Below are 17371 nucleotides of genomic sequence, written 5' to 3'. Positions count from 1 at the left end.
ATCTCCATCAACCTCTCCTCCCCCCTTGCTGGATCAAGAAGGAGGAGACGTCGCTGCTCCGTACGTGTGTTGAACGCGGAGGTGCCGTTTGTTCGGCGCTAGGATCATCGGTGATTTGGATCACGACGAGTACGACTCCATCAACCCCGTTCTCTTGAACGCTTCCGCGCGCGATCTACAAGGGTATGTAGATCCACTCCTCCCTCGTTGCTAGATGACTCCATAGATAGATCTTGGTGACACGTAGGAAAATTTTGAATTTATGCTACGTTCACCAACACTCTCCTCCCATCTCCTCATGGTTTCTCCTTCCTCCTCTCCGATGCTCCGGTGAACTCCTCTCCGGCGACCTCCTCCTCCTCTCCGGCGATGTAGGCGAGCGCCTCTCCGGTCACTTCCTCGTCCTCCTCTCCGGCAAAAGAACACGGCAAAAGAACGTACAAGATCCAAAAACGGGAACAAAATTTGAAATAATATCGTGCAAAAAAATGAGCAAAAAAATGAGCAAAAAATGGGCAAAAAATCGCGATCCAGATCCAAATTCAAAATTCAAAAATAGCAATGGCGCACGGTGGGGATTAGACGGTGCGCCACTACTATTTTCCCGCCTTCAAAATTCAAAAATACTAATGGCGCACCATGGTCTATACTAATGGCGCACCAGTGGCATGTACTAATGGCGCACCGTGGCCTATACTAATGGATTGGTGCGCCATTAGTATACCAGATACTAATGGCGCACCAGCGGTGCGCCATAAGTAAAAATTACTAATGGCGTGCTAGTAATGACGCACCAGTGATGCGCCATTAGTAGGCAAAATTGATGCACCATTAGTAGGCCTTTTCCTAGTAGTGGTGGTGCCAGTACTACATTGACGTGCAGATAATGGATGGCGGTACCCCGTTCAGGTTCACTGGAATCTATGGGGAGCCATGTGTTGACAAACGATCAAAAACTTGGGAGGTTCTACACTATCTTAGAAAGCAAGACGATCTACTATGGCTTTGTGCCAGGGATTTTAACAAGGTCCTCCGACAACATGAGCAGCAAGGTGGCCACCCAAGAAGTCTGCACCAGATAGCACAGTTCGTGGACTGCTTGTCTGACTGCGGTCTGGCCGACCTCGGCTTTTCAGGATATCCGTTTGCGTGGGATAACAAAAGAGACGTTGATGAAAACATCCAAGTTCGCCTGGACCGTGCAACTTGTAATGCAGACTTTGCGCAGCGTTTCCCGGGAATCGAGGTCCAACAAGTTATGACGGAAGAATCTGATCACTAGGCACTGGTTATTAAAGCGGCAACGACACTGGTCGGGGCGCATGCAAAGGGACAGCGACCGTTTATGTATGAGGCTGCATGGGCCCGACATGAAAGGTACGAGGAGATGGTGGCCGCTGCATGGGGCGCGCCCCATGCAACCAATCAGGATGAAGGGCAGCTGGAGAAGGCATGCAGCGTGCTGAAGGAAGCGTCGAAGTCCATGCAGGTGTGGAGCCGAGAAGTTTTTGGCTCCATCAGGAAACAAATCGCTCATCTAAAGGGACAACTAGTGGAGGCAAAGGAGAGGGCGGCGCGATCGGGGTACCGGCAGGAAGTGAAGGACATTGAAGACCAATTACATGAGCTATATGAGCGTGAGGAGATCTATCATAAGCAGAGATCAAGGGTTGATTGGTTGACTGAGGGGGATCAGAACACAAAGTATTTCCAAAATAGAGCTTCGCATCGTAAAAGGAAGAATACCGTCAAAGCCTTGAGGAGGGAGGATGGAACGAGGTGCACAGATGATGAAGGAATGAGGGCGATGGCTGCAAACTTCTATGAACACTTATTTGCTACCGAGGGCTCGCGCAATGGGGACACAGTTTTGCACCGCATTGTTAGTTTGGTCTCTGAGGAAATGAATGCAAAGCTGGAGGCACCTTTCAATAATGAGGAGATTAGGGCCGCCCTTTTCCAAATGGGGCCGACAAAGGTGCCGGGGCCGGATGGGCTACCGGCTATGTTTTACCAGCGCCATTGGGAGTTGGTTAAAGATGATGTGTGCGATGCAGTACGAGATTTCTTGGCAGGGAAAATACCTCCAAGAGGTTTTAATGACATTGTTCTAGTGATGATACCAAAAGTGAACTCTCCTGAGTTGCTTACGCAGTTTCGTCCTATCAGTCTCTGTAATGTGCTTTATAAGATCGGGGCGAAGGCACTGGCCAACCGCCTCAAAGGGATCCTGCCTTTCTTGATCTCCGAGGAACAGAGCGCCTTTGTGCCCGGAAGGCTCATAACGGATAATGTACTGGTTTCTTATGAGTGCGTACATGCGATAAGAAAGAGGAAACGAAAGAAACCAGTGTGTGCGGTCAAACTGGACATGATGAAGGCATACGACAGGGTCGAGTGGGAGTTCCTTGAGAAAATGTTGTTGAAATTTGGCTTCTCCGGTCACTGGACCGATATGGTAATGAGATGTGTGAGATCGGCTACGTTTACCGTTAAGTTGAATGGTGGACTCTCCCACCGCTTTCACCCATCTAGAGGCCCTCAGGTAGGGGGATCCCCTCTCTCCGTACTTGTTCCTGTTCTGCGTCGAAGGGTTTTCGGCCCTGCTCAACAAAGCGCAGGAGGAGAGGAAGATCAAGGGGCTGTCGTTTGGAAGTAGTGGGCCGATAGTGACACATCTTCTGTTTGCAGATGACAGTGTAGTTTCTGTTGAAGGATCTAGGGAAAACTTTGAGTCTTTGCGTGCTATCCTGCAGGAGTACGAGCTTGCCTCGGGACAAAAAGTGAACCTACAGAAATCTGCAATCTTCTTTGGAAAGGGTACACCGGAGAGCACGAAGAATGAACTCAAGCAAGCACTGGAAATTGCAGAAGAGGCCCTAAGCGAAAGATACTTGGGGCTCCCTACGGTGGTGGGGAGATCAAAGGATGGGACCTTCAAGTTTGTCAAGGAGAGTGCACGAGGGAAAGTGTCTCGATGGAAAGGACAAGGCTTATCTAAGACTGCAAGGGGGGTGCTAGTAAAGTCAGGCCTCCAATCAACACCCACTTTTGCTATGAGCTGCTTCCAACTCACAAAGAAAATGTGCGGGAACCTGTCATCGATCTCATCTAACTTCTGGTGGGGCGAAGCAAATGGTCAGAAGCGGGTGCATTGGATTGCTTGGGATAAGATGTGTACGAGAAAGCATGAAGGGGGGCTAGGGTTTCGGGACCGAGAGGCTTTTAATCAAGCTATGCTTGCTAGGTAGGCATGGCGACTGATGCAGAATCCGACCTTTCTTTGTGCAAGGGTTCTTAAAACAAGATACTACCCTGAGAATTCCATCCTAAATGCAATGTGCCTGGGGGGGGGGGGGGCTGTTCGTACACATACAGGAGCATTCTGCATGGAAGAAACCTGCTGCTAGATGGGCTCATATGGAGAATTGGTGATGGGTCAAAGATCGCATCATGGTAATTGGATCCCCAGGATGGGTAGCCTAAAGCCACTGGGCCAGAGCTATATCCGGGGCATCACAAGAGTATGTGACCTGCTAGATGATGAGGGAGTGTCGTGGAATCAAAACTTGGTACAGTCCATGTTTTCCCCTGACGAGGCACATGAAATCATATAGATCCCAGTTGGTGCACCGGATATGGAAGACTACCTAGCATGGAACTACACTAAAAACGGGATCTTCACCGTTAGATCGGCCTACCACCTGCGGATGAGTCAGAAACGGCTGCGTTCGGGTGGGCCAGAGTCTTCCTCCTCGGTTGCTGACCATGCGTCTTGGATGAGTCTTTGGGATACAATAGCACGGGGGAAAGTCAAAACACATATGTGGCGTTTGATTAGAAATGGTCTAGCAGTGGGACAGGAGCTACATAGAAGGAAAATTAAGGAGGGTGTGTTTTGTACCGCTTGTGGGCATGAGGAGTCCATTTACCACAGGTTTTGGGGCTGCTATCACTCCGTTATGTTTTGGAAGATAATGCACTCGGAGTTGGGAGTGCCGGTGGCGATCCCGCCGGAGTCAGTTCACTCTCAGAGGGCGTTGTCGAGATGGCTGATGTCGTGGTTCGCGGAGGCATCGGATGACAAACGTGCTGTCATGGTTCAGGGTGTCTACGCACTCTGGCTGGCAAGAAATAACGCGTGCGACGGTCAGAGGATCGAGCAAGCGGAGGTGATCGCTAAACGTGTCTCCTATCTGATGGAAGAATGGCAGGCGATACATGGGCATAAGAGTAAGCAGACAAAAACAACAGAGTTACAGAAGTGGACACCACCTGCGAACGGCTGGCTAAAGGCTAATGTTGATGGTACAACGGCGAAAACCGAAGAGAATGGAGGTGCAGGTATAATCTTCAAGAACCAGGATGGTGCTTATCTTGTTGGCGCTTGCCATCTCCTCCCACAATGCAACGACCCGGCTAGAGTGGAATTACAGGCGTGCAGGAGAGCAGCCCAGATGGCCGAAGAACTCAATGTACCCAGATTACATATCGAGTCGGACTGCCAAGACATTGTTTGTAAGCTCAGGAGCATGGAGAAGGATCTATCCACCCTGGGTCCGCTCGTTGAGGAGGTCAAGGCCAAGCTTGAGTCGAGGGAGGAATGGAAGATCGCCTGCGTACGACGTGATGCAAATCATGCGGCTCATCTCCTGGCTAGGCATGCGGTCGCAAATAACTTATGTCAGGTGTGGCAGTCTATGCCCCCGGATTTTATTTTACCTGTAGTTTCGGACGAAATCCCCTCTGGGGAAGGTTGATTTAATAAATAATCTTTGAAGTTCAAAAAAAAACAAGCAAATAGTTCACATGATGCCACATCAGCATTCAGTTTCCAAACAGCAACCAATCGATATCTTTTTGTGCGATGCATTATTCTTCTGGCGTACAAGAAGGCCCACGTGCCAAAATGGCTCATGTCTTCGATCCAGCCCTTCCCGATCTCCCATCTTCTCCGCTTCTCCCGTGCAATCAATTTCCCCACCACGAAGGAACATGAAACGGACGGGGATGCGAGCGATCATCCACCTTCATGACCTAAAGAGGGATTTTATTCTCCCTACGCCCCCATCTTCTTCATTCTCATCAGCACCACATAGTAGGGTGTTCGCGCTCCTCCTTCTCCCGGAAAGTCATCACGAGTATTCTTAATAGACCCCGCAAGAAAAAAGAGTATTCTTAATAGAGCCGTCTCCGCCATAATCGAGTTCCGGTGCACGCGACCTCATCAGCAGGCCAAGATGGAGTTCGATGCAGCGCCACCACACCACGGCTGGACGGTATCGCCAGATGCCCACAACGCATCCCCGTTGCCCCGCGTCGGCCTCGCTCGAACGCGACTCCGTGCCTGGGCCGTGCCGTCGGCCCGTCGCACACCGGCAGCGCGTCACCGGCAACAGCAGCACCTCCCGGGTGCCCCACATCGGCTTCGCCCGGCGGGTCCAATTTCGATCGTTCGCGTTGGCGTCGCCTGGCAGCGGGCCAGCGGCTGCCCTCCACATCCGCCCTGCGCCGTCACAGGTCCACCACGGATCTTGCCGCTGCCCGTCGTTCAGCTCCTCCTCCCTTTGACCGGTGTGGATCGCGACGAGGCAATGGTACTCTATTCACGTCGACCCGATTCATCCCAGGCTGCGAGCTGCAATCAGGTTCAGAAGCCGAACAGGTAGGTTCTTTTGCTTCCCCTCCGTGTGTAAATATCTCACATTTATTTATGTTGACCCATTACTAATTAATCTAAGAGAAGTATGCCCCACAGTATTCTTCCCCTCCCCTCCATTTCACTTTCTCTCGCAGGCCTCCTCCCGCGCCACGGTTCTTTCAATTGATGCTGCATGCCTCCTCCTGATTGTAGGAACACCGGAGCTCTTGCCATCCTTCAAGCATCGGTTATCGCGTCGGATCCGCGATCCGTGGAAGAAGGGATTGATGCCCTGAATCATCATGTACGCATCTACTCTACTGCTGGGTGAACCCAATTGCTACTGCCCTTTTCTTCTCCATCCACCATGGCATCATGATGTTTCTTCTCCACCGGTACCAATCTATGTGCAGGGCAGATTACTTTTTCATATGCTATTTTATTTTCTGACATTATATTCCATATGCATGCTACGTGCTGATTGGTCAAGGGAAAGAATAAAACAAAGGGTTGTGCATGTGCTTTATTATACCAAACTCCCATGTTTTCTTTTGATGAATTAGCAACTAATGCATTCTGCTGTACAATGTTTTCGAACGCATTTTGTCCAAGCTTGCTAGATTGCCTATAAGACGTTGAAGAAATGCCTCAACTACCTAACATATTTTTTAGGAACTAAGGGTTATTACTCCCTCCTCACAATATTATCGAGTTAGCTATTGCTACTTGCTAGAGTTTGAATATGCCTAATATATGACTGCAACTCTGTAAGTAATCCACGTTGAGCACAATTCTTAGAACTTGGAACACTCTTTTCCCTCCAAACAAGTTTCTGCAAATGGGTACTAATGGCTAGTACTGATTTGGCGAATGGATGATTAACAAATACATCTATTAAAGTTTTCTCACTGCATGTTTTTGCTTTTTCACGTATGTGCTTCTGTCCTAATTAACGAGACGGACGACTCTTCGTCATTACATGAACTTTCATCCTATACATTGCAATGATCCCGCAGCAACGCGTTGCGAATTGTCTAGTTAATATAATTAATCATGATCCATACAACCTAATCTCATTAAATCATATTACAACCAACTAGTTATTTTCAATAGTGGAACTCGGCCGCGTGAGAAAAGGAAGAAGATATCTGCATAAATTATTGATGCAGGTGGGCATACACAAATTATTAACAAGTAACCGCTGCATGTGGCAAAAAAGAAATGTAATAAAGCCATGATTAGAAATTAGAGGCGCATTTGATCCAACAACGATAAACCATCACAACACGACACTAAGATTTATTAACGGGGTTCAACAATCTTGCCTACTAAGAGGGTGCTTGGATCCAAGGGACTATTTTTAGTCTGACTAAAAATAGTCTCTTTTAGAGGCTAAAGTTCCAAGCACCCCTGACTAAAGAGAGATTAGAACTAGTCTTGAGACTAAATTTTTTTAGTCAAGGGAACCCTACTAAAATATGTATTAGCTCTCTCTCCCTTCATTTAATTCCTCCCTTTAACACAGCCCAGCCGGTTCCCCTCCTGTTCACTCGTCTCCCCCTCGAGCGCTCCTCTCCCCCTCCCTGTGTTCTGTTCATGCGAGGAAGAAAGCAGCGGGCCTCCGCAGGACACGCCGGGCCCCTGCAGGACGCGCCGGCGGCCGCCTCCACCTCCGCTGATCGCCGCCGGCTCGACCTACCGCCGGGCCTCCGCCTACCGCCACGCCCCCGCCTCCGCCTACCCGTTAAAGGTGAGACTGAAGGCCAAGATCCATCCGCCATGGACGGCGCCCGTTTGATTTCTTTAGTTTTGTGCTTGTTTTTCCATTAGTCGGATGAGAGTCTTGTCTCAGATCCATTCGCCATGGACGGCGCCCCGTTCGATTTCTTGTCTCAAACGGAATCGTCTGGTGCTGCGGCGGAGGCCATGGACGGCGAAGGTTGGGGCTTGACGCCGCCTCGTCTCCGGCGTGATAGTTCCGGCGGCCGCCTTCCGAGGGCCGGGAACGTCGCCACACCGCGCATGGACCTGGGGAACCTTGACCTCAACGCTGACTGCGGCGCCGCCTCGTACCCCGACATGACCTTGTACACGCATATCCTTCAACGGGACAGCGGCTCAGGTCAAGGCCCCCCCCCCACAGAGGGCAAGATCAGATGGCTTGCCGCTGCGAGGTCGTCCACCTCGCCAAGGTCTGTCCGTAGCGAGGGCACCAGGTGCTCGCGGCAAGGCCGTCGTGATGCCGGGGGGAGGTGATGCTGCTTCCATGCGAGTTGCTGCACGTCGTGGGGGTTCAAATGGCGCGGGCTGCAGCAGGCAGCCGCAGGTAGCACCGATTCCGGTGGATGATGATGACGGCATCGAAGAAGACGAAGATGAAGATGAGAACACGCTGAACCAGCATAGGAAGGTATACAATTTTCTTTGAAATTTTGCTCACACCATTTCTTTGAAACAGAGAGATTTAGGCTGTTTACTTATGCATATTTCTTTTAGAGGCCAAAAAGCAAGGCTAATTGGACCAGCGAAAATACGTACATTTTGTGTGAGTTAGCTTGTGAGGAGATAGAGGATGGCAATTTTACTGCTAAAGTTTGGACCAGTCAGGGTTACAAAAATATGAAGGAGAAATATTATCAAAAGACAAAATTGTGGTATCCAGGGAGGGAAGTGAAGAACAAAATCCAGAACCTAAAGGGTGTGTGCAATGATTGGGTATGGTTGCAGCAACAAACCGGATGCGGCCGCGGCGAACATGGAGAAGTTACGGCAACTACAGCTTGGTGGGAGAGGGAGATCAAGGTATGACAACTAAAGCTTTTTCAATGACAAGTACATGAGCAATGGAGACATATGCTAATGTTGTACAAATACTATTTTGCATAGTAGACCAAATCTCAAGAAATTTAGAAAGGGTAACCCTGAGTACATTGGACTGTTGCATGAGATGTTTCATGAGGTAGCTGTGGATGGTACTTCAGCTTACGTACCCGGGCCAGCAGATGATACAGAGGCAAACGACGATGATGATGATGATGAGGATGGCAGCCCAATGAGTACCAGTGCCCGCAAGAGGGGTGCCAGCTTAGTTGATTTTAGGAGTACAACAAGTAGTCCTTTAAAGAAAATCAAAATGAACATGGAGAATGGCAAAACTAAGGGTCCATTTTTGAGGACTTTGAAGGAGATCACCACCAGAATGGACAAGGAAGCTGAGACATCAAACACTATATTGCAGGCAATTGTAGACCAAGGCAAAGAAAAGGCAAAGAGAAGTGAGGAGCGTAAGGTAGCAGTAGCTACATGTCAGCAACTTGCCATTGATTGTGGGGCAGCAGAGGAGTCAATTGAGTACTTTGTAGCATGTGACTTATTCAAGGACAAACACAACAGGTTTGTCTTCCACAACATGAAGACCCCTCAAGCTAGGCTCATATGGTTGAAGAGATGGTGCAAAGCAAAGAATATGTATGACGAAGATGAGTCTTAGCTAGGTTGTCATGTATCCAGTGTCTCCTATTGTGTCATGTTTCCTATGATGAGTTAGGCTAATGTGGACCCTTTATGTGTTGAATTGCTATGTGGACCCTTTATGTTTTGAATTGCTATGTGGACCCTTTATGTTTTGAATTGCTATGTGCACCTAATTACTATGTGTTGAACATAATTCATATGTTGCAGGATGACTCTAGTGATGGTGATAGTATTGATGAGTCCAGTGAAGAGGAAGAGGAAGATGAGGACTCTAGTGATGAGGAAGAGGAAGATGAAAGGAGAAATAGAGTGCTAGTACTACTCCAGTTGAGGCGGAAAAGGCTCAACAATATAGGTATGATCCTCCAAATGTTTGGTTCATATTACATTGAGCGTTTCATGGATAAGGGGGAAAGGAGGATTTTAAAATCTAAAGAGTCCGGCTATGAATGGGTACTAAGAACTCTGGGACACATAACAGACTGCTATAAAATGTTTAGGATGTATCCACCTGTGTTTCATAAACTACATAATTTGCTAGTGGGTTCTTATGGGCTGAAGTCTACTAAGAAGATGTCATCAATTGAGGCTCTAGCTATGTTTTTATGATGGTGGGAGATGGTCAGTCCATTAGGCAGAGTGAGAATCGTTTTGTAAGGTCCATGGAGACAGTTGTTAGGAAGTTTGACACAGTATTGCATTGTGTGGTTAAGCTTGCGGCTGACATAATTAAGCCATGAGATCCTGAATTCAGAGTTGTGCATGAAAGGTTAAGAAATGCTCAGTGGCATCCATGGTTCAATGACAACATTGGGGCAATAGATGGGACTCATGTGCAAGTTGTGGTGCCACCTACCAAGATTCCGCAGTACTTAAACAGACATGGGTATTGTAGTCAGAATGTTATGGTTGTATGTGATTTCGACATGAGATTCACTTTCATTCTTGCCGGGTGGCCTGGATCGGTTCATGATATGAGGCCCTTCAAGGATGCCCTTAGCCGGTTTAGTCACAAGTTTCCTCATCCACCTCCAGGTACCATACTTCACATTCAGTATATGATTGAATTGTGTATACATTGACATTGACTTTGACTGAAATGCATTGCCATCAATAGGAAATTTTTATCTTGTTGACTCGGGCTACCCCAACAAGGCGGATTATCTTGCACCATATAGGGGGCAGAAGTACCATTTCCAAGAGTTCCAGCAAGGCACCATGCCGAGAGGTAAAAAAGAGCACTTCAACTACACTCATTCTAGACTACGCAATGTCATTGAGCGTTCTTTTGGAGTCTTGAAAAATAAGTGGAGGATCCTTTTTAAAATACAAAGTTATCCTCTACACAAGCAAACAAAAATTATTGTTGCATGTATGGCCTTGCACAATTTTATCCGCGAAAGTCAGTTGGCGGATAAAGAATTCGACAGGTGTGATAGAGATGAGAATTATCAACCTCTCCTTGAGGAAACAAGAAGAAGGCGTCGTAACAGGAGGGATCTAGAAATGGAGCAAGATTCGGTCGACATGAATCAATTGAGAGATAGAATTGCTGATGGTTTGTTCCATGGCCATTGAGATAAGTGTCATGTTATTTATTTTCTTGTGTATGGACAATACTAATTTCCTTATGTATGGACAATTTTACTTTACTTGTATGGACAATTTTTATTTTCTTGTGTATAGACAAATTTTATTTCCTTGTATGGACTGTATGGACAATTTTTTCTTGGGAGCAACAGGGGCGGGAGATAGCAGTAGGGGCGGGAGAGGAGTTGGCGGGAGCCAAACTACCGTGGGGGAGGAGTTGGTTGGAGGGACATGTAGGATTAGGGGAGAGGGAGCATAATAAATGCTCATTAACTTAATTTTAGTCTCTTTAGTATTTGGATCCAAGCATGGATGATGCTAGCAAGTTTTAGTCCTACTATTTTTAGTCATGGGACTAAAATGTATCCAAGCACCCTCTAAAGGGATCCTTACGATGTACTAAAATGACACAGTACACTAATGACAAAGCCCACTAAGGCCATTAGACGCATCTCGACCGCAACGGCCGACCCAACCACTCTTGCCACAGATGTCCAAATTATCAGTTCAACTATAGCACAACGCGCACACATACATCTTTGACACAATTTGAACAAAGTCTTCAATGGTGAATATATGTCCACGATCTATAGTAGTCAATGTTGTCGTCTGGTCGATGACCAGCAGGTTGATGGCGATCTTGGGCAATCTCTTGTAGATCTCACCAATGTCGATTTGGAGCTTGCCCCATAGCCGTGTCAACCCCAGGGCGCTAGGCGGCAAGGTCGCTGACCATTGGCTTGACGGAGGTGAGGACCGCCTCTATCTTCGTGACCGCTGGCTCGATCTTATCAAACGGCTTTTGGATCGTGAACAACGTCGTGGCGATGTTAGTGTGCTCCTATGCTAAATCCGGCATCTGCTTCTAGTTGTCCAGATCCACCATCAATGCCTGAGGCTTCTAGATCCACGAAAGGAGAAATTTGGATAGGGATTTAAGGTGGATGGGAGCTAGCTTTGATATAAAATGTCATGAATCTTCCTCGTACACGCATAGATAATACTCGATTATCACCAATAAATGCGGTGATAGAAATAAAGAAGGGGATCGGGAAGATAGAGCCAAGGGAAGAGGAAACCACAACAGCGGCCAACCTGTGTCTTTGTTCTTTGATGCCCTCTCACTAGCACACGGAGTCCCTAAGGACGTGTACAATGATATCCAGATAGTTGTCTATAATATAAGCCATTTAGGAATTTAAATGACATGGAGGAGAGGGAGGATGAAAAACAATACAGTCCAGATCTTCTTCTTTTTTTGCGGGAAACAGTCCAGTTCTTTTGGTGGCTGCCAAAATAAGTTGCCCCCCTCCCCAGCATATTCTAAGTAGCTTGGATGCCTGCCGCACAATAACTAGCATAGAAGACCCAAAAAAATTAGAATCGGCTTCTCGAATAAACTGGGAAGGGGGTGGCTTATGCCGTAAGACGTCACAAGCTGTGAAATGAACTAATCTATCTGCTAACATACAAATGATCTACTTCGATGAAAATCGCAGCCTACCGACTGCCTAATCCATGCTGCATACGGTGCGTCGCTTATCGTGGGCCAGGAGAATCGCAAGTTCCAGAAAAAAATAACTTTCCCCTTTCTCGTCAGGTCTGTCTTGCGTGAACAAAAATAAGTTTCAGCAAGGTTTGTTATATTTTGTTTACTCCGTATAGTTCAAATATGATCAATCGTTAAGCATGTGCCGTGCTCATGCTTGTCAAGAGAAAATCAAGGCTGCACATACAGTCGCTCTTCTTATCTTATAGTAGCATGTGTACTACTTTTTTTGTGTGTGTGCTACTATGTACTGATATGGCATGGTTTAATTGGCAAGTGTAATCAGATTATACAAATGTGCGGCAACTACCAAGATAGCATTTGATTAGCATAATTTACAAGCGGTTGGAGGGTCGTTACATCCAAACAGAACAGACGTTGAGACTGGACCGGAAGTCGTTGAAGACGCTCGTCGGCAGTCCTTTGGTGAAGATGTCGGCGAACTGCGAGCTCGTGGGCACGTGAAGAACGCGAATCTCACCAAGTGCAACGCGTTCACGGAAGAAGTGAAGATCAATCTCGATGTGCTTGGTGCGTTGATGCTGCACGGGGTTGCTGGACATGTACACGGCGCTGATGTTGTCGCAGTAGATCACGGTGGCCCGCGACGGCGGTTGGTGGAGCTCACCAAGCAGTTGGCGAAGCCACACTGACTCAGCAACCGCGTTGGCCACTGCCCTGTACTCCGCCTCGGCGCTCGATCGGGAGACTGTGTTCTGTCGCTTGGCCGACCAACTAAGGAGGTTAGCGCCAAGGAACACACAGTAGCCCGAGGTGGACTTGTGCGTGTCAGGACACCCGGCCCAGTCCGCGTCGGAGTAGGCGACAAGCTCGGTGCCGGCATCACGATGGATCCGAAGCCCGAGATGAGTCGTGCCGCGCAAGTACCTGAGAATGCGCTTCACGAGCTGGAAGTGGCAATCATGCGGGGCATGCATAAACATGCAACACTGCTGGACGGCGTAGGAGAGGTCGGGGCGCGTCAGTGTGATGTACTGAAGAGCCCCAGCCAAGCTGCGGTAGAGCGACGGGTCGTGGAAGAGAGGCCCGATGTCGGTGGAGAGCTTGGCCAGCGTGTCGACCGGAGTAGAGATGGGCTTGCAGTTAAGCATGCCCGCGCGATCGAGGATCTCCAGTGCATACTGTTCCTGCGAGAGGAATAGCCCGCCCGCCATGGTGGTGACGTTGATGCCGAGGAAGTGGTGGAGCGCGCCGAGGTCGGTCATCGTGAACTCGCGATGCAACGCCTGGATGACGGAGCGGAGTGCCTTGTCGGAGCTGGCGGTGAGGATGATGTCGTCGACGTACAGTAGTAGGTAGGCGAGGTGATCACCGCGACGAAGGATGAAGAGCGACGAGTCCGAGCGCGATGCGACGAACCCGAGGGTCCGCAGGTAGGTGGTGAAGCGAGTGAACCATGCCCGAGGTGCCTGCTTGAGACCGTACAACGAACGGTTCAGCCGGGACACATGGGATGGCGAGGCAGTATCGACGAAGCCGGACGGTTGATGACTGTACACCGTCTCTGCAAGGTGGCCGTGGAGGAAGGCGTTCTTGATGTCCAACTGATGAATGGGCCATGACTTGCCAGCGACGATGCTCAGCACCGCCCGGATAGTGGCCGGCTTGACGACGGGACTGAAAGTCTCGACGTAGTCGATGCCGGCCTGCTGTGTGAAGCCGCGAAGCACCCACCGGGCTTTGTACCGGGCGAGCGTACCATCCGGGTGGAACTTGTGCCGGAAGATCCATTTGCCTGTGACGACATTTGCACCTGCAGGACGAGACACTAAACACCAAGTATTATTCCGCACCAGTGCGTTATATTCCTCAAGCATCGCGGCGTACCAGTTGGGGTCTCGAAGAGCGACACGGTAAGAGGAGGGAATAGGACTGATGGCAGGGTTGATGGCGTGAAGAACTTTGGGCTGAGCAAAACCGGACTTGCTACGCGTGCGCATGCGATGAGAGTTAGTAGGAGCAGTGACTGGTACAACGCGTGGTGGAAGGTAGGGGACAGGTGAAGGAAATATGCCCTAGAGGCAATAATAAATTTATTATTTATTTCCTTATTACATGATAAATGTTTATTATTCATGTTAGAATTGTATTAACCGGAAACATAATACATGTGTGAATACATAGACAAACAGAGTGTCACTAGTATGCCTCTACTTGACTAGCTCGTTGATCAAAGATGGTTATGTTTCCTAACCATAGATATGAGTTGTCATTTGATTAATGGGATCACATCATTAAGTGAATGATTTGGTTGACATGGCCCATTCCATTAGCTTAGCACCCGATCGTTTAGTATGTTACTATTGCTTTCTTCATGACTTATACATGTTCCTATGACTATGAGATTATGCAACTCCCGTTTGCCGGAGGAACACTTTGTGTGCTACCAAACGTCACAACGTAACTGGGTGATTATAAAGGTGCTCTACAGGTGTCTCCAAAGGTACATGTTGGGTTGGTGTATTTCGAGATTAGGATTTGTCACTCCGATTGTCGGAGAGGTATCTCTGGGCCCTCTCGGTAATGCACATCACTTAAGCCTTGCAAGCATTGCAACTAATGAGTTAGTTGCGAGATGATGTATTACGAAACGAGTAAAGAGACTTGCCGGTAACGAGATTGAACTAGGTATTGGATACCGATGATCGAATCCCGGGCAAGTAACATACCGATGACAAAGGGAACAACGTATGTTGTTATGCGGTCTGACCGATAAAGATCTTCATAGAATATGTAGGAGCCAATATGGGCATCCAGGTCCCGCTATTGGTTATTGACCGGAGACGTGTCTCGGTCATGTCTACATTGTTCTCGAACCGTAGGGTCCGCACGCTTAAGGTTTCGATGACAGTTATATTATGAGTTTATGAGTTTTGATGTACCGAAGGAGTTCGGAGTCCCGGATGAGATTGGGGACATGACGAGGAGTCTTGAAATGGTCGAGACGTAAAGATCAATATATTGGACGACTATATTCGGACATCGGAAAGGTTCCGAGTGATTCGGGTATTTTTCGGAGTATCGGGTAGTTACGGGAGAAGCAATGGGCCTTGATGGGCTTTAGTGGGAAGAGGAGAAAGGGCCAAGGGGCTGCTGCGCCGCCCCTCCCCTCTGGTCCGAATTGGACTAGGGAAAAGGGGGCCGGCCACCTTTCCTTCTCCTCCACTTCCTTCTCCCTTCCTCCCCTCTTGGTGGACTCCTACTAGGACTTGGAGTCCTAGTAGGACTCCGCATCCTGGCTGCACCAATTGCCTTGGCCGGCCTCCTCCTCCTCCACCCTTTATATACTGAGGCAAGGGGCACCCCATGAACACAAGTTGATCTTCGTGATCGTTCCTTAGCCGTGTGCTGTGCCCCCTTCCACCATATTCCACCTCGGTCATATTGTAGCGGTGCTTAGGCGAAGCCCTGCGACGGTAGAACATCAGGATCGTCACCACGCCGTCATGCTGACGGAACTCCTCCCCGAAGCTTTGCTGGATCGGAGCCCGAGGAGCGTCATCGAGCTAAACGTGTGCCAAGAACTCGGAGGTGCCGGAGTAACGGTGCTTGGATCGGTCGGATCGTGAAGACGTACGACTACATCAACCGCGTTGTGCTAACGCTTTCGCAGTCGATCTACAAGGGTACGTAGATCACACTCTCCCCTCTCGTTGCTATGCATCACCATGATCTTGCGTGTGCGTAGGAATTTTTTTAAAATTACTACGAAACCCAACAGTGGTATTAGAGCCTAGGTTTTATATGTTGATGTTATATGCACGAGTAGAACACAAGTGAGTTGTGGGCGATATAAGTCATACTGCTTACCAGCATGTCATACTTTGGTTTGGCGGTATTGTTGGACGAAGCGGCCTGGACTGACATTACGCGTACGCTTACGCGAGACCGGTTCTCCCGACGTGCTTTGCACATAGGTGGCTTGCGGGTGACAGTTTCTCCAACTTTAGTTGAACCGAGTGTGGCTATGCCCGGTCCTTGCGAAGGTTAAAACAGCACCAACTTGACAAAATATCGTTGTGGTTTTGATGCATAGGTAAGATTGGTTCTTGCTTAAGCCCGTAGCAGCCACGTAAAACTTGCAACAACAAAGTAGAGGACGTCTAACTTGTTTTTGCAGGGCATGTTGTGATGTGATATGGTCAAGAGATGATGCTAAATTTTATTGTATGAGATGATCATGTTTTGTAACCGAGTCATCGGCAACTGGCAGGAGCCATATGGTTGTCGCTTTATTGTATGCAATGCAATCGCGCTGTAATGCTTTACTTTATCACTAAGCGGTAGCGATAGTCGTGGAAGCATAAGATTGGCGAGACGACAACGATGCTACGATGGAGATCAAGGTGTCGCACCGGTGACGATGGTGATCATGACGGTGCTTCGGAGATGGAGATCACAAGCACAAGATGATGATGGCCATATCATATCACTTATATTGATTGCATGTGATGTTTATCTTTTATGCATCTTATCTTGCTTTGATTGACGGTAGCATTATAAGATGATCTCTCACTAAATTATCAAGGAGTGTTCTCCCTGAGTATGCACCGTTGCGAAAGTTCTTCGTGCTGAGACACCACGTGATGATCGGGTGTGATAGGCTCTACGTTCAAATACAACGGGTGCAAAACAGTTGCACACGAAGAATACTCAGGTTATACTTGACGAGCCAAGCATATACAGATATGGCCTCGTAACACGGAGATCGAAAGGTCGAGCGTGAATCATATAGTAGATATGATCAACATAGTGATGTTCACCAATGAAACTACTCCATCTCACGTGATGATCGGACATGGTTTAGTTGATTTGGATCACGTGATCACTTAGAGGATTAGAGGGATGTCTATCTAAGTGGGAGTTCTTAAGTAATATGATTAAATTGAACTTAAATTTATCATGAACTTAGTCTCGGTAGTATTTTGCAAATCATGTTGTAGATCAATAGCTCGCGTTGTTGCTTCCCTGTGTTTATTTTGATATGTTCCTAGAGAAAATTGTGTTGAAAAATGTTAGTAGCAATGATGCGGATTGGATCCGTGATCTGGGGTTTATCCTCATTGCTGCACAGAAAAATTATGTTCTTGATGCAC

The 17371-nt window shown here is 48.1% G+C and overlaps 2 protein-coding genes across 2 annotated transcripts; both read left to right on the top strand.

Moving 5' to 3' along the window:
- The first annotated feature begins 886 nt into the window (after positions 1 to 886).
- Positions 887 to 1282, top strand: LOC147992071 (uncharacterized). Its single transcript, XM_087538915.1, has one exon. It carries the CDS (start codon positions 887 to 889, stop codon positions 1280 to 1282), a length of 396 nt encoding a protein of 131 aa, XP_087395041.1.
- A 6226-nt stretch (positions 1283 to 7508) lies between these two features.
- On the top strand, positions 7509 to 9354 carry LOC147992070 (uncharacterized). Its single transcript, XM_087539618.1, has 3 exons — positions 7509 to 8051; positions 8138 to 8443; positions 8526 to 9354. The coding sequence occupies exons 1-3, from the start codon at positions 7881 to 7883 to the stop codon at positions 9129 to 9131; spliced, it is 1083 nt and encodes a 360-aa protein (XP_087395744.1). The 5' UTR covers positions 7509 to 7880; the 3' UTR covers positions 9132 to 9354.
- The last annotated feature ends 8017 nt before the right edge of the window (positions 9355 to 17371 follow it).

This window comes from Triticum urartu, chromosome 1A (assembly GCF_056163025.1).
Source record: "Triticum urartu cultivar PI428250 chromosome 1A, HENAU_Tu73, whole genome shotgun sequence".
Lineage (NCBI taxonomy): Eukaryota > Viridiplantae > Streptophyta > Magnoliopsida > Poales > Poaceae > Triticum > Triticum urartu.
Note: the sequence above shows the minus strand (reverse complement) of the source record. Positions and strands in the feature narration are given on the sequence as shown.

Excerpts from the sequence above, each read along its gene's own strand:
- LOC147992071 (XM_087538915.1), top strand. The coding sequence starts at position 887 with ATGGATGGCGGTACCCCGTTCAGGTTCACTGGAATCTATGGGGAGCCA.
- LOC147992070 (XM_087539618.1), top strand. The coding sequence starts at position 7,881 with ATGCCGGGGGGAGGTGATGCTGCTTCCATGCGAGTTGCTGCACGTCGT. Across the intron at positions 8,052-8,137 it reads CGCTGAACCAGCATAGGAAG|AGGCCAAAAAGCAAGGCTAA; the intron begins GTATACAATTTT and ends TATTTCTTTTAG. Across the intron at positions 8,444-8,525 it reads GGTGGGAGAGGGAGATCAAG|AGTAGACCAAATCTCAAGAA; the intron begins GTATGACAACTA and ends ACTATTTTGCAT.